The sequence below is a fragment of the Cnephaeus nilssonii genome (assembly GCF_951640355.1).
Source record: "Cnephaeus nilssonii genome assembly, chromosome: 14".
In the NCBI taxonomy this organism is placed as follows: domain Eukaryota; kingdom Metazoa; phylum Chordata; class Mammalia; order Chiroptera; family Vespertilionidae; genus Cnephaeus; species Cnephaeus nilssonii.
Window position 1 is genome coordinate 38,681,264 of NC_137085.1, and position 21,859 is coordinate 38,703,122.

General features: G+C 42.2%; 1 protein-coding gene across 2 annotated transcripts in view; it reads right to left on the minus strand.

Moving 5' to 3' along the window:
- Window positions 1–2,009: 2,009 nt before the first annotated feature.
- PCSK5 (proprotein convertase subtilisin/kexin type 5) overlaps window positions 2,010–21,859 on the minus strand; it is a 413,193-nt gene continuing 393,343 nt past the window's right edge. For both annotated transcript variants that reach the window (XM_079791288.1, XM_079791287.1), the window contains 4 exons: window positions 20,223–20,440; window positions 9,694–9,794; window positions 8,137–8,323; window positions 2,010–5,092 (listed from right to left, as the gene is read on the minus strand). In XM_079791288.1, the coding sequence (XP_079647414.1) occupies window positions 4,689–5,092; window positions 8,137–8,323; window positions 9,694–9,794; window positions 20,223–20,440 (910 nt within the window). In that variant the 3' untranslated portion in view covers window positions 2,010–4,688. The remainder of the gene's footprint in view (window positions 5,093–8,136; window positions 8,324–9,693; window positions 9,795–20,222; window positions 20,441–21,859) is intronic.

The window sequence follows — 21,859 nt, forward strand, 5'->3', positions numbered from 1 at the left end:
CCATGGCATGTGGGAGGAAAGAATTTTCAGTAACCACCAGAGGTTTGCCCTGATGACAGCGACTGGCGCCCTGCTTGGTCTGGTGCCCCTGCTCACCTGCTCCAACATCCCATCGCAGCTGATTCCCACCATGTTCCACACTCTGCTGCCTTTTTTTTTTTTTTTTTTAATATATTTTATTGATTTTTCACAGAGAGGAAGGGAGAGGGATAGAGAGCCAGAAACATCGATGAGAGAGAGACATCGACCAGCTGCCTCCTGCACACCCCCCACCGGGGGATGTGCCCGCAACCAATGTTCATGCCCTTGACCGGAATCGAACCTGGGACCTTCCAGTCCGCAGACCGATGCTCTATCCACTGAGCCAGACCGGTTTCGGCCACACTCTGCTGCCTTTTGTTGACGCTTGTCATGTTCCGCACATGCCCCCTGATGGTCAGCGCACATCATAGTGACCAGTTGTTCGGTTGTTCTGCCGTTTGGTCTATTTGCATATTAGGGTTTTATATATATAGATAGTTGACTCTTGAACAACTTGGGGGATAAGAGGGACCAACACCTTCAAACATGAAAATCTGCTTTTAACTTTTAATTCTACAGTAGGCCCTACACATCTGAGTTTGGTTTAACCTATGGATGTGAAATCCACAGATACAAAGAGCCAAACAAAAAAGTTTATAAGGTATAAATAAATAAATAGGTCTATAGAATAATAATAAAAAAGGAAATTATTTTTGTACAGCTGAACCATGTGGGTTTTAAAAATATATATTTTTATTGATTTCAGAGAGGAAGGAAGAAGGAGAGAGAGATAGAAACATCAATGATGAGAGAGAATCATTGATGGGCTGCCTCCTGCATGCCCCACACTGGGGATCAAGCCCGCAACCCAGACATGTGTCCTGACCAGGAATCAAACCATGACCTCCTGGTTCATAAGTCAATGCTCAACCACTGAGCCACACCAGTCCAGCAGAATTTTTTTTTTTTAATTCTCACCCGAGGATAATTTTTCCATGGATTTTTTAAGAGAGAGTGAAAGGAAGGGAGGGGGGAGAGAGAGAGAGTTAAGAGAGACATATCAATTGGTTGCCTCCACATGTGCCCCAACTGGGGCCAGGGATTAACCTACACCCCAGGTACATGCCCTTGATGGGAATCAAACCTGAGACTCTTCCATGCAGGGGCCAATGCTCTAACCATTGAGCCACCGACCAGGACTTTGATGCTCTAACCACCACTCAGCACTACAATGTGTCTTTTAAGCTAAGTGTTATTACAAAAGAGTTGAAAGTTAAAATAATTGAAAGTTTATAAAGTAAAAAAAGTTATGGTAAGCTAAGGTCAGTTTACTATTGAAGAAGAAAATACTCTTTTTTTTTTTTTTTAAACAAATTTAGTGTAGTCTAAGTCTACAGTGTTTATAAAGCCTCCAGTCGTATACAGTAATGTTCTAGGCCTTCACATTCACTCACCACTCGCTCACTGACTCACCCAGAGCAACTTCCAGTCCTGCAAGCTCCATTCATGGTAAGTACTCTATACAGGTATACCATTTTTAATCTTTCATACTGTACCTTTTCTATGTTTAGATATGTTTAAATGCACAAATACTATTGTTATGATTATCTATAATATTCAGTACAATAACATGTTGTACAAATGTACAGCCTAGGAGCAATAGGCTATAGCTATACCATATAGCCTAGGGTATAGTGGACTATACCACCGAGGTTTCTGTAAGTGCACTCTATGATGTTCACACAATAGTTAAATTGCCTAACAATGCATTTCTCAGAAAGCATCTCCATCATTAAGTGGTGCATAATTGTACTAATGCATAAAAAGTGCTCAGAAATAGTCTGTTAATAAGTCCCCATAGAATTATCTTGTCTTGATTTAATTTTATTTCCAATTTTAAAATTACTTTCTATGAACTGGAACCTCCCAAGCTCTTGCCCAGCCTCTTGATGTATTTCCAGTCTACAAGGATGCTCTTGATATTTCCAAGTTCTTTGCAAACAAAAACACCAAAGAGTGACTTTGTTTTCCAAACACATATTTACCGATTGTACAGTTGTTAGCACAGTATGCAACGTAAGTTTGAGAATAATGTGGCAGACTAAGAACAAAGAAAGAAAGATGTCAAACTGAACAAATACACAGCATGAACCTTCTTTTCAGGCTCACATAGAGTAACAACACAATTTTTCTTAGTATTCAAGGTCATCTTGACCTCATTTAATCCTTAAGTGTGTATCATAAACACCTATTTTTCTTGGAAAATGATTTCCAGGCTACACAAAAAAATGTCAAAGTCAGTCTATCAGAACTTCAGAGTTATCAGGAGAGATGAAAAACACAGTATAAACAAAATTACTTACTTTTATAGGCTACACTCTGTAATTACACAGCAAGATATGAGAAATGTTTCCATTGATATAATCGCTATCTTACATGTATTTTAATTTTTTTACTAAGAATTACAAAGGGAACTAACAGGGCTTCAAAATACTTTAAAGAGATCATTTTAAATGGTTCAAAATTTTAGGAGCATATCATATCTGGGTGTGATACACTTGGTCTCTTAAGAATTTTTCTAAGATGAGGTCAGCAAACTATAGTCTATTGGCCAATTCTGGCCCATCACCTGTTTTTGTATTTCCCTGAGCTATGAATAGTTTTAATATTTTAAATGATTAAGAAAAAAAAATCAAAAGAAGAATAACATTTTATGATACATAAAAACTACCTTATATCCAAATGTTAGTGTCCATAAATAAAGTTTTGTTGGAGCACAGCCCACCCATTTGTTATGGGCTGGCTTCATTCTTGCCACAATGGTAGAGTTGAGTAGTAGTGCAAAGCCTAAAGTATTCACTATCGGGGCCCTTTCCGGAGAAAGTTTGCCAACCTTTAAGAGCTTTCCCCTAAAGAAACACTGTGGCCTTCTATAAACTGAAGACTTCTTCACAGAGATTTCTTGTATCAGTGACAGATCATACTTTAAAAAATAATAAAATGCACAAATTTAGTAAAGATAATATAGTTGTCATATTATAAAATAAAATGATAGACAGGCCTTTATTGGATTTAGGATGTTTCTTTTCCCACTTTATGTCAGTATAGCATAATTATTAAGACATGTGCTATAGGGCCATTCTTTTTCCTTGAATCTTGATTAGCTTTCTGTGACCTTGGGCTAGTTACTTAACCTCTCTTAGCCTTGGGTTACATATAAAACAGTAATAATGGTACCAACCTCATGAAGTTATGGTGGTATTAAGTGGGGTAATTTTTTTGAAAGGTATTTAGCTTGGTACCTGGTATATAGTAGGTGTGCGAAAAGTTTTTTTTTTTATAATTATCATCATCATCCGAAAATGTCACTTTCTAACCAGAAGTGGTTATCTGCTCCTGGTACTGCCTATGACTTCTGTTTTGACCAGGAAGTCCATAAAACCCTGCTTAAGTTATTTCACACAGCAAGAGTCCCTCTCTCTGCATTATCTGCAGAAAAAGTGTCCCAGATGCACGAACTCCAGCATGTTCTTGACAGGGAAGTGGAAAAAGGGAGGCATAGAATGTCTAGAAACAAAAATCACAGGGACAAAAGATGTTGAAGGCTGGTCAGCACCTGGGATTAAGTCAGTGAGTAGGAAGTTGGGATTTTCCATGTAAGACTCCATTTCAACTTTTCTATGGAGAGTCCACAGTTCCATCACAGGCTATTGATGAAAGCTCTCTGATTTAGTAGCTAAAGTATTTTTTATTTTTTTTTTAGATTTTTTGGTCATTCTACCCATTGTATGTTCAGTTAACATAGCCATTATGTTTTTATTACTTGATGTCTTAGTTGATGTTTCCAACCAGAAACACTCTTAGAAAATCATGAGGGGGTAATGCTGCAATTCTTGGAAAGTTGGTGATTTCCTTCCTACTGGGTTTGCTGCTATCTCCTGCCTGAGCTGGCTTTGCCCTTAGAATCATGATGACTCTGGATTAATGCAGATGAACAGAGCCTAGCAAACACATGATTCCTCAGCTGTGATGCTACCTCCTTTTTCTTTCCTCATCTCTAAATAGGTCGTGACCAGCCTCAGTAGCGGTGGTCTCTTATTCACCAGAGGCAGTCTGGAGTCAATTGTTAAATAGCACGAGAAGGAGAACCTTTTTAGTTGCCCTTACAGAACGAATCTCTGCCTAAAGAGAGCTATTGGGAGACTAATCCAGATAAACAACTCATCTCCTTATCCCCCAAAATCATTGACAGAAATATCAGAATTCCAGAAAGCAGTAGATATCTCTACAATACAGTCAAGAAACAGATTTTCTATAGGTCTACTTCCTTTATCAGGAAAAAAAAAGTCACATAAAACAGTTTGTACAAATCTCACTTGTTTTTACTTTCTGTGTTTTGTGTCTGGACATACTAGTATTGTTTTGAAGAAAATCCCTCCAGATTTTATCCTTGTTCCTCAATGATGGTTTGAGCGATTCTGGTTTAATTGGTTTAGCCACTCAAAGGATGAATAAAATGTTTTAGCATTCTTACATAATCTAGTTGGAATCACGGTGAAGACAAGAAATGCAAATACCCACACATCCATCTGGTGTGTGAGGATAAAACCCAAAACTGTGATGCTCACACGCATGCCTGTGAGAAGAATGGGGTGGGTGGCCTCTGTTTACTGGTAGGAGTAGCTCTCATCATCATATTCCAGCTCATCTTCATCGTCATCATCCAGCAGCCCATACTTAAATTTCCGGTAGACAGTGCCATCTTGGCCCATGTAGACTATGTCATCCTCGTCATCCTCATCAAAGTCACGGTCCCTGTACTCAATCACCTGATCCTCTTCAAAGTTGGTGCTCTCGCGATAGTTGCTTTTATAGGAGGAGTAAGACTTGCTAGGGTCAGCCAGCTTTTCATAGCCCTTCTCTACTGGCTGGGCTCGGCCCCGCGATTTCCTCCAGACGATCACAGCTGCCCCAATCAGAAGCACCAGCATAATAAAGGAGGTGATGAACAAGGCTGTCTTCGAATGCTCAGGGGCAGACCCGATCTCACTTGCTGGAAGGATGCACTCATCTGTTGGAAGATGACCCCAAAGGAAGAGGGGAGAGAGAAAGGATGAGAGAAGATGGGATGGGGAAAATTAGTTTCTGACGTTAAGAACCTCACCTTTATCTTTTAAATCTAAAACGGTAGAATCCCTCTCTGATTTCTTAACAGTCACACCACTCTGCAGAACTGTGGTGTGTGTTGCATGGGAGTCCCAGTCTATATCAGATGATGCCATCAAACCCTTCTAGAACGAAGGTCAGTTTGAGATCCTAAGGAGCCCCTGCATCCCCATACCTCATGGGTCAGTCGCCAAGTGTCCAACCTTACCAATCGATTCTCCTATTTCTCTTCTGAGAAAAACATTTCATCTGGGGGCCATGATTCACTTAATAACTGACTTTTCTTAAGACTGTGTCCTCTCCTCAGCTCCTCTTAAACCTAGTCCAACATGATTGTGCAACCATTCAAAGACAGGAACAGCCGAAGCCGGTTTGGCTCAGTGGATAGAGCGTCGGTCTACGGACTGAAAGGTCCCAGGTTCGATTCTGGTCAAGGGCATGTACATTGGTTGCGGGCACATCCCTGGTAGGGGGTGTGCAGGAGGCAGCTGGTCGATGTTTCTCTCTCATCGATGTTTCTAGCTCTCTATCCCTCTCCCTTCCTCTCTGTAAAAAATCAATAAAATATATTTAAAAAAAAAAACAAAGACAGGAACAGATTATTTATAAAACCATTGACTCTTATTTCTGTGTTGGGCCATAGATTTACTTAGGTCAGCCTGTTACTTGACAGTTGAGAAAACTGAGGCCCACAGAGAGGAAGTGCATTTTCACATGGATAGAGCCAAGAGCTTGTTTGTGGAGCAATCAGAATTCAAATCCATGAATGTTAACCTTCATGCTGTAGTCTGGAGAGGTTAGGATAAAACACTGACAAATTTTCGATTTCTGGGCATTATGTGGCCCTAATAAGGCAGAGAGAGAAGTACCACCTTTAAATTTCTTCTATCATAATTGAGATTTCTGAAACTGAGAGTTCTGTCCCCTGTTATTCACCAGCCTCTGCTTTGATGCATTAATTGAGAACATGTAGTAACCAAAATTGTCACAGAAAGAAAGATTAAACCATAACTTAAGTGATGAGTTCATTTTTCTTACTTTCACCCCTTTTTATTCAGGTGGTATGACTTGAGTAAGTTACATACATTTTTTTCCTTCTTTCACCCATCAAATGAGAATGTGAAAGAAAGTATGAAAGAACTAGAGAAAAAAATTAGCAAGCCATTTTTGATGTATAAGCTGAAATACATACTGTTTTCCATAAACATTTTTTGAGCCACCCGAATCTGACTCCAGGATCTTTTATGAGAGATTTTGGGTACATTGTATCTACTAGCTTAATATATAATGCTCCTGCCAATTATTTTAAGGGCAATTATTTTTGCTTATTAGATATTGGCTGATTATATCTGATTCATCACCACTATATCTTTCTCTTTTTGTTGGAGGCAGTACACTAGTGATAAAGAAGTTTTCTATTTTATTGTAACTTTCATTCTCATGGGATTTTGCCCATTAAGCAGAGTTTCTTCTAAAGTAACAGCACTATCATTATGGCTTTCATTAGCAATATAGCACAGAATTTTTCCCTGGAGGAAATATTAAAGCACCAGAGAAATGGATAAGCAATCGGTGTGTGGTACTTGGCGATAAATACTGCCTGAGGCAGGAGAACCAATAAAAGACCTTTCAATTACTAGGGCGCCATATGCAATCATGTCTGATGGTTCCACAGTCTTAAGTCTGCAGAGTCAGGGTCGGCCTCTGTGATCTGGTTTCTTTAAAGGAGCAAGTGTCTCAGTAACGAATGAGTAGGTAATCAAGAGTGTTTAGACTTCTGCAGAGTTGCCCCGGGTGGATCTTTGAGAGCCACAGAGGTCCAGGAAAGCGGACTAACTAGTTTTTAATAGGAACAGGCTTACAGGAACTCTGTACCCAACATGCACACACTTCTGGTTCCATTTAAAGCCATCGGTGTAATTAGGATTATTATTCTTCGCTGACACAGCATGAATATTAGGCAATCAGACCCTGAAGGTGGATGTATATGAGGAGCTGGGGAAATCAGCTGCTTGTGGGGGTGGGAAAAATGAAAGAAGGAAATCATTAGTTTTTGGAAAGATGCTATTTAGAATTTAATTGAAAAGGCTGATTAAAAACATAGAAATGGCTAGTAGCAGTTATGGATCCGGGATATACTTCACTTATAAATGGACATACTCCCAATAGTATTATGTCTGTTTTTGTCAGGCCATGATACATCTGAAGCCCAAGGAAATGATTTGCTTCTGGAGTAGAGAATATATTTTAAGAAAGTATTTTTTATTTTTAAAAAGAAATCACTCCATTTGGGGTATTTCTAAGTTTGTGGCCAATGGGAACCAAGTACCCTTACGAATTGAGTTGGGAGTGGGAGACATTGTGGGGACTGGGAATTGGCTAAAAGGTTTGTTTCCTTTTAACCTTCAATGAAAGCTCATTTCTAAAATGCTTTAGGTCTCTAATAGGAAGCCTAGATTTGGGTTGATTTCCACAGAAGGATTCTTTATGATAATACTGGCACCAGCTTTCTTGATAGTTGATTCTTTTCCATTTTTTTCTCAGAAGGGAAGACTAAAAAAGTTATAAAGTAACATTAGAAAGATAAAATTCTAGACCTATTTGAGCTCTACTGTTGGAGGGAGCACAGTAGTGGAAAAAATGCAGGCTTTGCAGTCCAAAGGAATCATATTCTAATTCCAGATGAGCCTCTTAACATTGGTGCGGATTTGGGGATGCTAATCAAACCCCTTGAGCCTCAGTCTCCTCACCTGTAAAATGGGATTAATAATATCTACTTATATGAGGTGATGGATGGAAAGTTTCAAGTACAGTAGGCACATATCAGGCCTCAATAAAGAGAGAGCCCTATTGATTCTTCTGATCTTTCGATCCTTCTCTCTCTCCTGCTCCCATCAGCTTCCTGAGGACATGTCCTTCCTTTGCAGGCTGCTCTTCCTCTCCCCTCACCTGTGGTATTCTGGCAGTCACAGCAGTCCTGGGTATCGGTGGGATCAGAGGTGTTGCAACAGTGCAGGCAGCGGCTGTCATCCATGACCAGCAGCAGGTTGGCGGGGCACACAGTACAGTTCTTGGCGCCGGGTCCTTTGCATTCTACACAGCTCCCGTGGCATTTTTCACAGTTAAATTTCTCCCCCTGTTAAGATCAGGAGATTTCTTTTGATTGGGGAGGGATTTACCAGGCCCTGGACTTCCCACAAGGAAGGGAGGCATATCTTATCTCCATAAGGAAAGCAGGCATATGGGGGGACAGCAGAAAGGTGATCTGTTCTGGGTGCATGGCCAAACCAAGTCTTTGTATTCGGATGGAATCATTGCTGGCCCTTTGCCTCTGAGATCTGCTGGTAACAATAATGAAAGAACAAGCTTGAAGACTAGCTCAGGTTACAAACGGATAGCTCAGGTGCTGTACCTGATCAAGGACAAGTTTTGTCTGGCCCACCCTACACCGACCTTCACAGTTTAAAATTCTTTTTCATTCATTGCCCACATTTCAAAGGGGGGTTATTTCACATGTAAGTTTGTACTAAGGTTTTCTTTGATCAAGCACCCTTGACTCATTACCTGCCTGGACTCTCATTCTGTCTTAGAATAATATAAGTTGTGATTGTTTAACTAAAGCTGTTAAATCTCCATGGGAAGGGAATTGAGAGACAGGAGAAAGTGGCCTCCCTCCTGACAAGTTGCTCCTTCCCTGGTGCTAGAAATGTAAATGAGGGAAGATAGCTTCCTATTTCACTTCTTCACTTTGGAAAGATGATATAACAGAAAACGAAGGGATGGACAATGTTTTTGTTGAGCACCTTGGCATGTTTTAGGCACTGAAAAGGTGCTTTCTCAGCTATTATTATCTCATCAAATCCTGGATTAGGAGACAGAACCCCTGGGTTGAATTCTGGCTTTGTTACTTACTATTCATGTGTTCTTTACCAACTATTTAATCTCTCTGAACTTCAGTTTCACCAAAGTGTAATAAGGGCTACTGTCAGAGTATAAAGAGCATATATGTGAATATGTTGGGTCATACTTATTTCACCATGAGAGATTTACTCAACTTCTAAAGTTTGGAAACATAATCAAGAAGTTAGCAGACTCAGAAAACCCATGAATTCTAGGCAAGCAAGTGAAAATACATCTTAATACACAGTGAAGGGGTAGAAGAAATGAAAAAATAGTATCAGCTATGGAGTTCTGACTTTATTCAGATGTTCCACATTAGACAGCAATGAGGTAAAAAAGATATTTCTAATTTCTGACATAATGTTCCTATGTTAACCTGAAACTACTAAAGTCATGAGCAATGAATGTAGAGTTAATTCTGAAGCCCTCATGACTTAACAGGCTAGCACCATTAATCCATGATTCAATGTAAAAGATTTTAAAAGATTAAACCTGCACAGTATAGGAATTTTAGGCCTTTTTTACTTTGCCTAGAACGACAGGCAGAAACTAGTTCATTTCCTTCTGTGGAATGGCAGAAGGCATACCATGCCCAGCTCTCAGTACCTCTCCCACTCTGTATTCCCCCACAAGACAGTCCGACGTGCAGATTCCTCCCGCCAGGTGGTAACTCCACACACAGGATAAGCACTGCAACGCTCCTTTTCCTGAAAGAAAAAAAAATGATTCTAAGTTATGAGACTGACCTTAGATTTCAGCCTCTGACTTGGTTCCAGACACGTAGGAACATGGAATGTGTTAAGGAAATTGAAGTGGAAGGGTGAAATGATGGAGGATATGAGAAAAAAAAAAAAAAAGTCTGCAAAACACCAAGTGAAGACCACTAGTTATCCAATTAGTTAAGTCATTGTAAACTTTCAGTTTGGAAATTGAAGATTTAGAGATGACAGATCTTTTTATTAAAGCAAGAGGATTTTCTGAGAATGAGAAATCATAGAATGTTTATAAAACCTTTGTTTGTCATTCTGCTTATTTTTAACTAGTATAGAGGACAAGGATTATACCAGCTGATTTTGGGGATTCCCAAAACTCAGTAATTCATGATTAGGCAGGTCCTAATTGAGAAACAGCACCAGATTTGAAACTTAAAATGTTGGGGCTGAAAGAATTTAACAGAATATTTTGTCTAATCGTTCCTAATTTTGAGGATGGTGGTGATAGTTTTCTTTGAAATTCTCTTGAAAACTATAAACTTTCTTCTCAGAAACTTGACATCCTAATTGTTTATTTTTTTTTTTTTAATGAATAAAAGCTAAGGCTCAGACATGTGAAGTCACTCATTCAAGGTTACACAGGTAATAATGGTTGAGTCACAATTCAAATTCAGGTTTTTTAACTCACACTCCAGTGCTCCTTCTATCATACTGTCTACCTTAACACATGAACCACTAAGTAGAGGGGCTCTGGATCTATAGATTCTGTTTCCTGCGGAGGTAATACCCCTCTCTCCTAATTCAGACCCCAAGAATGACTGGCTCAAGCATTTTTTTTTAAATTACTTTATTGATTAAGGTATCACATATTTGTCATCACCCTCCCCCCCCATTCCCATCCCAAACTCCCCCACATGCATGCCTCCATCCCCCTGTTGTCCATGATCACTGGTTAGGCTCATATGCAAGCACACAAGTCCTTTGGTTGATCTATCTCCCTTGTCCTCACCCTCCCCTACCTTCCCTCTGAGGTCTGACAGTCTGATCAATGCTGTTCTTGTTCTTCAGTCTATGTTGTTCGTCTTTTCCCCTAGATGAGTGAGCTCATGTGATACTAGGAATACACTTATAGGAACCGAAAATGAGACAAGCAATAATAGTTATGCTGAGAGGCAAATGAATCAGTCTATAGTGAGTTTCTTTCTGGGCCTCAAGCATTTCTTTCTATTCAAATATATCAAGAGTTTAGAGACAGGAGACCTGAGCTCTAAGAAGACTCTGGCAGTTTTGCTGAGACTCTCAAAACCGAAGCCTAGAGACAGACAGGACATGGAAAGTGCCTGGTATTGTGAGTTGGAATTTGTATAGGTCTCCCAATCAGAATAATATTGTAAAGAGTGGTTAGTTAAACTTGAACTAGAACTGGGAGTCCTGTCCTTCAAATTCACTATGGAGTTAGCACTTCATGTCTGATCTGTGAACTCAATCATTTATAAAGTTTCTATGGAAAAAATGAATTCTGAGCTATGAACAACATTTTAGAGACTAAACCTTTATTATTCAGCTGCTTCTTCGATTAGGGCTGTCTGTCATGATATAAATTCAAAGACATTCTATTTTTATTTTACTTCTAGATTTATACAGAATTTCCTACATGCCTGGGACATAACTATTGTCTCCGATGAAAGAATCAATCTTCCCCTACTTTCTTTCTTCCTACCCTACATTTTTCTAAAATATAGTTTACACGTCTTACTCTAATTTTAAAATACAGAAGTGTGGGGTTTGTTTTTCTTTATGAAGGGAAATTAAGGGTAGGAAAAATTAAAAGAGGAAAAAAAGGTTACAAAATGTGTACCTTAAAGTTGGTGGGATTTTTTTCAGAAGACCAGCAGCAATGTGGCTGAGGCCTAGGTCCTGGGCAGTCCCCAAAGACACTACCTGTCACCGTGGATAACAAATCAGTAACTCCCTTTAAATCTCCTACATTGATTTATTGCAAAATCTCCACACTTAGGGCATCCAGTCTTTTGCAAAAGGCAGTTTGTTAATTTCCAGAATGTTTTCTATGTTTTCAAGTTTAACACCCGACATTTATCATTGCTTCTAAGGATCTGCAGGAGACTTGGGACCTATAAAGACAGCTTTGGTATTTCCTTAAAATTCAGGTCAGCTCACCATCTGCTCTACCTTGGACTGACCCCCATGGGATGAATTCGCCACGGCAGAGCAACCCTGGGGCCTGTTTATGGCATTATTTACACAGAGAGAGGCAGCTTGGGAGAGTTAGGGGGGTTGGACTACTCAGTCTGGATTTTTATTTCAAACAATTTTGTGAGGAAGATAAATAAAAAGCTAAGTGTGTGAAGGCAAGGAATAAACTAGTTATGGAGGCACCAATTGCATACAAATGTATGTACTTATTAGGCCTTGGTGTGCTCCTCTCCCCTCCCCCACTGTGCCTAGTGCTTTTAAACTTTTTAAAAAAATGCCCTAATATTAGTAGGCAGTCAAATGTGAATAAAATATAATCTAGTTGGCAAATTACTTACATAGGTTGCTAAATTTTCCTTTTATTTTTCATGCATCCTCAGTTCTTAGTATCATGACTAATGTTTTTTTTAAAAAAATATATTTTTACTGATTTCAGAGAGGAATGAAGAGGGAGAGAGAGAGAGAAACATCAATGATGAGAAAGAGTCATTGATGGGCTGCATCCTGCATGCCCCCCACTGGGGACTGAGCCTGCAACCTGGGCATGTGCCCTGACTGGGAATTGAACCCTGACCTCCTGGTTCATAGGGCGATGCACAACCAGTGAGCCATGCAGGCTGGGCTGATGACTAATGCTTTAAGAAGAAAGGAAGTCATACTTTTTTTCAATCAGTATACAGCTCAAGAGAAAACCTGTCCTCAAATTTTATACACCAAATTCTATAGTTTTCGATAGGGTTCACTTTTGGCGTTAAACATTCTATGAACTTGGACAAATGTATCATCATTATAATATCATACTAGAGGCCCAGTGCATGAAAATCATGCACTTGGTGTGTGTGGCGGCTCCCTCAGCCTGGCCTGAACCCTCTTGCAGTCTGGGACCCCTCGGTGAATGTAGCAGTGTGCCAAGAGGCAGGCAGCCAGGGAGGAGCCGAATCGGGGCTGGGTACGGCTTGTGCTCATCTTGGCCTGCTGTGCCTGCTGCTGTGGAGTCAGGAGAGGCTCCCGTAGTGGCAGCTGCACTCGCCAGCCATGAGCCCAGCTTCTGGCTGAGCGGTGCTCTCCCTGTGGGAGCTCACTGACCACCACGGGGAAGCTCCTGCGTTGAGCGTCTGCCCCCTGGTGGTCAGTGCGCATCATAGCGACTGGTCATTCTGGTTGTTCCACCGTAATGGTTGCTTAGACTTTTATTACATAGGCTAGAGACCTGGTGCATGAATTTGTGTACCAGTGGGGTCCCTCGGCCTGCAGGATTAGGCTGAAACCAGCTCTCCGATATCCCCCGAGGTGTCCTGGATTGCGAGAGGGCACAGGCCAGGCTGAGGCACCCCACCGGTGCATGATCGGGGCCGGGGAGGGACGAGGGAGGGCTCCAGGGCATGTCCGGCCCGTCTTGCTCAGTCCCGATTGGCTGGACACCAGCAGCAAGCTAACCTACCGGTCGGAGCTTCTGTCCCCTGGTGGTCAGTGCATGTCATAGTGAACGGTTGAGTGGCCTTAGCATATCATTAGCATATTGCGCTTTGCTTAGTTGAATGGCCAACTTGTGGACTGGACACTTAGCATATTAGGCTTTTATTATATAGGATAGTGTTTTCACTGCCCTAAAAATCCTCTGTGCTCAGTCTATTCATCCTCTTTATTTCCTGTCCCTGGCAACTACTGATCTTTTTACTTTTTTCATAGTTTTGTTTTCTCCAGAATGTCATATAGTTGGAATCACAATATGTAGCCTTTTCAAACTGGCTTCTTTCACTTAGTACAAAGCATTTCAGTTTCCTCCACGTGTTTTTATGGCTTGACAGTTCGTATCTCTTTAGTGCTGAATAGTATTTCATAGTCTGGATGTATTGATGAACTTTTGGGTCTTGAAAATCATCATCTTTAATATGCCCAGGAAATCTCAAACCCAATTAAAGAAATTTATGCTCTTAAAAAAAACAACAACACTATCCGTACAACATCACTAATTATCTCTCCAATCCCCTAAAAAAGCTAGTGTTGTTCTGTTTTGATTGAATGACATTGAGCGGTGCTTCTTAACTTACTGAATGATGGTGCCTAATCTTGACTAGAAACCAAGTTTCTTCCCCTCCCCCCACCCCCCAGCCTACTCCACTGCACTAGGGGTTGGGATTATGTTTTCAGATTTAGCAAATGAAAATACAATATTTTACCTGGCAATCCTAATGGAAATAAAACCCCCACACACCTAGTAATGGTAGTATCAGAGATATCTTCAACTTTTCAAAAAAAAAAAAAAAACAACTAATAAAAAGCCAATATTTACCATGCATGGACAATGATAAGTCAACTTTCCACCACCCTCCCACTGCACCCCCAACTCAATGTGTTCTCCCATTTGTTATCTTATTCTAATTAGAAGTTTTGAGCAGCAGAAGTTTTGTATGTGGCTCTGGAATGAAAACACACACGAACATTCCTTATTGCAGCTTAGAAGAGAAATTCTTTCAAAGGTCGGAGTTAAATGCAAATGAGTGAAGAGTGGGAATCACTGTACAGTAGAGTTTTCTTGGAGTTGCCTGAAGGACTGCCTGGAAGGGGTGGGGAGGGGCAAATAGGGAGCATGAGAGGGGTCTCTCAGATCACTCCTGTGCTGCAATCGGAGTAGCTCTTCCTTGATCAATTTATATAGTAGAATTCAGGCTAAGATTTCATCTGAACAAGGTGGCTTACGATTAAAATATCATCGGAAACCACTGTTCTAAATTAGAACTGTGTTGTCCAATATATTAGCCACTAGTCACATGTGCTGTTGGGCACTTGAAATGTGGCTAGCCCCGTGGTCGGCAAACTGTGGCTCGCGAGCCACATGCGGCACTTTGGCCCCTTGAGTGTGGCTCTTCCACAAAATACCACGGCCTGGGCGAGTCTATTTTGAAGAAATGGCGTTAGAAGAAGTTTAAGTTAAAAAAAATTTGGCTCTCAAAAGAAATTTCAATCCTTGTACTGTTGATATTTGGCTCTGTTGACTAATGAGTATGCCGACCACTGGCACTAGCCCAACTTGAGTTGTGTTGTAAATATAAAATAAACAGATCTCGAAGACTTAGAACAAAAAAAGGGAATGTAAAATATCTCAATCAACTTTATGTTGATTGCTTTATTCAAATGATACTATTTTGGGCATATTAAAGGAAATATATGAATTAATTTTACCAGTTTTTTTTTAAATGTGACTCCTAAATGTAAAGTTATAGGTATGGCTTGCGTTATATTTCTATTGGGTACTGCCGAAACATCATGCTGCGAGAGACACAAAAGACATTCTGGGACAGGTCTGAATAGCACATGACCATTCCCAGGTTAAGTGGGGGCTGTGACTCTGGCCCCGGGTTGCAGAGAAATGCAGGGATCCTGGCCCAGAGCAGAGGGAAGCGGCTCCGTGCTGAAGACCAAGCCCAGCACATCCCTCAGGCACCTGAGCCCGCTAAGCAGCCCCGCAGTCAACGGGGGGACTGCGGGTTCCTCGCAGTGGTGTAGTTTCATCGTTTATTGTAGCTTTCCCTGCTCCTCTGACTGTTACTTCTTCTTCTTCTTTTTTTTTTTTTTAAGTATTTTATTGATTTTTTACAGACAGGAAGGGAGAGAGTTAGAAACACCGATCAGCTGCCTCCTGCACGCCCCCCACCAGGGACGTGCCCGCAACCAAGGCACATGCCCTTGACCGGGATCGAACCCGGGTCCCTTCAGTTCGCAGGCCAACGCTCTATCCACTGAGCCAAACCGGTTTGGGCTGACTGTAGCTTCTTGAGACTTTTCTGATCCGATGGAGTTCACGGCCCCTCTGTTTTTGTTCCCTCTTGCAAAGCTCCCCTTTTTCTTTCTCCAATTCTAGCTGTTTCCTTTCTTCTGCTCTCTGCCTCTGTCTCGGAGCTTTTGTTCTCCTCTTTGCTGTTCCAGCTGCTGAAGTTCCTGCCTTCTCGGTTGCGGTTTCACTCAATTAAGGCACCATCCACGGGTTTGGTTGGAGGAAAGAAGCCAGGCCTTCGCGGCCGCGCCACGCCCTGGCCTCCGGCGTGAGCTCCGTGCGCCACGCCCTGGCCTCCCGCGTGAGCTCCGTGCGCCACGCCCTGGCCTCCCGCGTGGGCTCCGTGCGCCACGCCCTGGCCTCCACGTGAGCTCCGTGCGCCACGCCCTGGCCTCCCGCGTGGGCTCCGTGCGCCACGCCCTGGCCTCCCGCGTGAGCTCCGTGTGCCACGCCCTGGCCTCCACGTGAGTTCCTGCCCCACGCCCTGGCCTCCCGCGTGAGCTCCGTGCGCCACGCCCTGGCCTCCCACGTGAGCTCCGTGCGCCACGCCCTGGCCTCCCACGTGAGCTCCGTGCGCCACGCCCTGGCCTCCCGCGTGAGCTCCCTCCGCAGGAGCTCTCAGCTGCGAAGCTCGTGCACTCTCAGTACCCGGCGCCGTACAGGACGTGCACCTGGAAACATCCGGCCTGTCATCTCACGGTTTGGGTCCGGCCTGGGGGTGCCCACGTGGCCCATCTCCCCCACACTTCACAAACACCTTGACCACCTCGCTGGGCTTCTCTGAGCCCGACTCCTTCAAGGTAAACCATTTTCAGGGCAGTCCTTCCTGGGAAGTCGTGTAGGCCCCTCTCCCGGCTGCATCGGGGGAGAAGGAGCCCCAGGCGTGGCTGGTGGGGACATGGATGTTGAACTTGGTGGCGAGCACCTTGAGGACAGTCTTGCCGTGGAAGCAGGCCAGGAGTGACTGGACCAGACTCTTGCTGTCCACCCCGCCCTGGAAGCGCATGCAGGCCACGGTGCCCTTGGAAATCCGGAGGGCAGGCGCCTGGTGGTGGCGGCGGCCCGTGCACTCAGCCTTTCCAGCACCTCCCAGCTGGAGATGGACGTCCTGCTGCTTCAGCTGCGGAAGGGCCATGCTGATGGTCATCCTTGTGATGGGCGTAAGGTGGAGGCCATACGTAGGGCAGAACTCCACTGTCCGAGACGGGTCGAGGACTATGGCAGCTGCTCCATAGTGGGGCTTGGAGTTGGCGGCGGGCTCTGCCGGGGTCCCAGGCTGCTTCCCTGGCTGGAGCTCACTGATGTCCCCACAGGACCCCGCAGGTATGACTGTCCTTCCTGGAGCTGCCACCGGCTGCTGAGGAGCTGACGCAACCCTCCGCCTGCCCGTGTGACGGTGCTCAGTGCTAGAGCTACAAAGGTAAGACATTAATTTGTGCCTTTTCGGACCTCAGTTTACAGTGAGGGACAAAGAATAAGTCAACTGTTACAAAATAGGCCCTCTGCGCTTCAGGGACCTTGTCTGTCTAGTTCACAGTTGTCTGGACATTGGGCCATAGTGCTGGACAAGTATTTGTGGAATAAACAAAGAGATGAATGAACGCAGAGCACTAAAGGAACACAGAGTGGAGGTGGTTAGGGAAGGCTTTCTAGAGAAAATGCTGATTATAAAATTTACATAGAAAAAGGGCTAAGAATAGCAAACATAAAAAAAAGATGACAGGAATATATCCTACAAGTTACCAATTGAAATATTGTAGGAGGTAGGGACCTAAGAAATGTCCAAATCTGTAGAGAATTTTTATGAGTTTATTTGAGCCAAACTGATGATAATTGCTGGGAGGTAAAACCTCAACAGGTTGGGAAAATGCTCTGGAGAATAGCAGTTTTGCAGCTTATTTTATACATTAGAATGAAAGGAGGAGATATTAGGAGGGTTACATGAAATCCATTTGTGATAGTTAAGGGGATGGGAGAAAGTAAAGTGGCGAAATCTCTGGGATTGATATAAAGGCAAAATAGAGAAATATATACTTCTTTACATTGGTGGGTACAGGATAATTAATAACATTTACAGCACATAGTAATATTCAGGAACGAGAAAATAGTGAGGGATCGGTGGTCTTGTGCTCTGGTTCAGGCAGTTGTGCCTTGAAGGGTCTGGAAAAGAAGAGGACTCTGACATTTCAAAGTCATGCTGTCTGAGATGCAAAAAGACAATGGACAGGCTCCCTTAAGGTAAAGACTGGCCTTTGTCAGGGAAGATACTGGCCTAGGACATGACTCCCCGTTACGACTCCCTTTTAGCTGGGAATTCTTATGTTCAAATCATCGTATGTGGTTACTTTAGGTCTCTGAGTTTTTAAGGCCCTCCATGCAGGGACTCCCCTGGGCTAGTGAGGTTTACGATGCGGCCCCTTTTTTATTCAGAGAGTTATCATGGATTCATCATGATCACATTTCTGTGTCACGCTATGGAGGAAAGTGAGCAGATACGGATTTTAGAAAGGTCACTCCAGTACTATTGTACAGGATGACCTGGGGGGAGAGCACAGTGGGTCCATTAACAGAAAGAGTAAATATCAGAGGAAACCCAGGTTGTGTTTGCTGTGGGACATGTTGATTTTTTTTTTTTATTTTTTTTTTCTTTTTTCAATTTTTTTATTAAGGTATTATATGTGTACATATCTTACCATTGCCCTCCCCACACCCCCCTCCCATATATGCCCCCACCCCCCAGAGTTTTGCATCCATTGGTTATGCTTATATGCATGCATACAAGTCCTTTGATTGATCTCTTATCTCCCCCACCTCTCCCTAACCTTCCCCTTGTAATTTGACAGTCTGTTTGATGCTTTACTGTCTCTGTATCTATCTTTTTGTTCAAGATTATAATGTTCTTTATTATCCATAAATGAGTGAGATCATGTGGTATTTTTCTTTCATTGACTGACTTATTTCACTTAACATAATGTTCTCCAATTCCTCCCAGGTTGCTGCAAATGATGAGAATTCCTTCTTTTTTATGGCAGCATAGTATTCCATTGTGTAGATGTACCACAGTTTTCTGATCCAGTCATCTGCTGACGGGCACCTAGGCTGTTTCCAAATCTTAGCTATGGTGAATTGTGCTGCTATGAACATAGGGGTGCATATATCCTTTCTAATTGGTGTTTCTAGTTTCTTCGGATATATTCCCAGAAGTGGGATTACTGGGTCAAATGGGAGTTCCATTTTCAGTTTTTTGAGGAAACTCCATACTGTTCTCCACAGTGGCTGCACCAGTCTGCAATCCCACCAGCAGTGCACGAGGGTTCCTTTTTCTCCGCATCCTCGCCAACACTTGTCGTTTGTTGATTTGTTGATGATAGCCATTCTGACAGGTGTGAGATGGTACCGCATTGTTGTTTTGATTTGCATCTCTCGGATAATTAGTGACGTTGAGCATGTTTTCATGTGTCTCTTGGCCTTCCTTCTGTCTTCTTTTGAAAAGATTCTATTTAGGTCTGTTGCCCATTTTTTTATTGGATCATTTATCTTCCTTTTATTAAGTTGTATAAGCTGCCTGTAGATGTTGGAGATTAGACCTTTATCAGTGATGCCATTTGCAAATATGTTCTCCCATGCAGTGGGCCTTCTTGTTGTTTTGTTGATGGTTTCTTTTGCTGTGAAAAAGCTTTTTATTTTGATGTAGTCCCATTTGTTAATTTTCTCTTTAGCTTCCATTGCCCTAGGGGCAGTGTCAGTGAAGAATTTCTTTTGGCATATGTCTGACATTTTGCTGCCTGTGGATTGCTCTAGTATTTTTATGGTTTCCCGTCTTATGTTTAAGTCCTGTATCCATTTTGAGTTTATTTTTGTGTATGGCGTAAGTTGGTGGTCAAGCTTCATTTTTTTGCATGTATCTGTCCAATTTTCCCAACACCATTTATTGAAGAGACTGTCTTTATTCCATTGTATGTTCATGCCTCCTTTGTCAAATGGACATGTTGATTTTAAGGATCTCTGGGACAGATAAGTAGGTATCTGGAAACTCGGAATGGAGCTTGGGAGAGTTTGAGGCAGATTTCGTAAGTAGTTGTTGAAGTAATAAAAATAACTTTCACTGGGTAGATCCCAAGATCAACAGGTAGAGAAGGAAGACAGAGTAGGTGTAAAACACGTCCTGGAGGAGACAATACATGTATCTGGGTCTTGAAGAATGGGAGAATCTGAAGAGGCATCGGTGTGGTACAGGAGTAGCCCAGGTCAGAGGTCAGAGGTCAGAGGCAGAAGCTGAGAGAATACAGAGGGTGCTGATGCTGGAGGACTGGCTATGAGGTTGTCAAGCAAGAGGACCAACCAAAGGTGGTGGGGAAACAAGAGGGGCTGAGCAGGAAGGAAAACTTTGTATTGTTCCATTCACACGTGCAAAATGATAGGTACAGCCTCACCTTTGCATTCATGGCAAGTCGGATGGCACCTCTCACAGGTGTGTGTCTTTTGGTCTGCATAGTAATGATCTGGGCAGGTGCGACGGCACTCTCCCTTGGAGTGGAGCAGAAAGAAAAATGTATCGCAAGACAGGCAGTCGGTGGGCTTTGGGCCCCTGCAGGCCTTGCAGCTCTTGTTGCACCTCTCACACCGTCCAGTGGAGTTTGCTGCATAATATCTGCAACCAAGGAGGGAAGCAAAGACTAAATTTTTTTTTTTTTTGAGAATTTCTATGAGTTTATTTGAGCCAAACTGATGACATATGCTGGGGAACAAGTTCCCTAATGTTCCTGCAAAGACTGAATTCTAAGCTTTGGAAAAATGGTTAGCCACACAAGCTTACTGTATTTTCTGGCATATAAGATGACTTTTTAACCCAGGAAAATCTTCTATACGCCCAGTCGTCTTATACGCCGGAAAATACGGTAATTTATAAACTGGGTGAATTACCTTTTTCTCGTTAGAATTATTACTAACTATGATAATAAATCTAATGATGCTCAGTTTTCTTATCTGCAAATTAAGCATTATAGCCTCTCCCCTGCTATTTGTGAGAATTGTTAGATACCACATATAAAAGGACTTAGTTCTTATCACATACTAGAGGCCTGGTGCATGAAATTTGTGTATGGATAGGGCCCGTAGGCCTGGCCAGTGATCAGGGCCTATTAGGTTCCCTGCTTCCCTACCTCCTCCTTCCCTCACTCCTCAGCACCCTGTGGCCGCCACTGGGGTCACCTGCCATGTTCTGCACTGCCCCCCGGTTGTCAGCACACATCATAGCGAGCGATCAAATTCCCCTTCTCCTGGTTGAACTCCCGAGGGGGCACTTTGCATATTACCCTTTTATATACTAGTATGTAGATAGAAGAAGATAGTAGCACCCCAATAATTATTTACTACCTTTGCCTTCTATATGTCCCTATGTACTTGAAAATTTGAGCTTTAAGTTGTGTTGAATGGGATCAGAGAATGGAAGATATTTAAAATGTACCTCTGAATGGTTCTTCTAATTTCTCAATATAAAAACAACCTTGAAATAGGAAGTGGCATAAGTGATGTTGATGGTTTTTCATAATAATACATGTAACCTCTATTTAAAAGGTTTTTGGACACCAAATATAACAATAGTCACTGTTCATTACGTTTTTATTATATACCTGATAGTACACTAGGGACTTCATAAACTTAATATTTCACCTGAAAATGAAACACTAGAGTGTGGCAGTTAGGAGCTTGCCCTTTGGAACAAGATTACCTGGGGTCAAAGCCCAGCCAAACCACTCTTGAGCTGGGCAACCTTGGACAAGTCACACAACATCTCTGTATCTCAGGTCTGTAATATGGGGCTAATGTTAGTACCTAAAATTAAACAAGTTATTACTGAGAAACTTGATAAAACAGTGCCTGACACATTATAAGTAATTAATGTATATTAGTGATAATTATGAATTTCATACTTAATCCTCATTTCTATTTTACATATCTAAAAACTGAGGCTCAGAATTTATTTTTTATTTTTTATTAATTTTATTTATTTTTAAAATATTTATTGAATTTTTACAGAGAGGAAGGGAGAGTGATAGAGAGTTAGAAA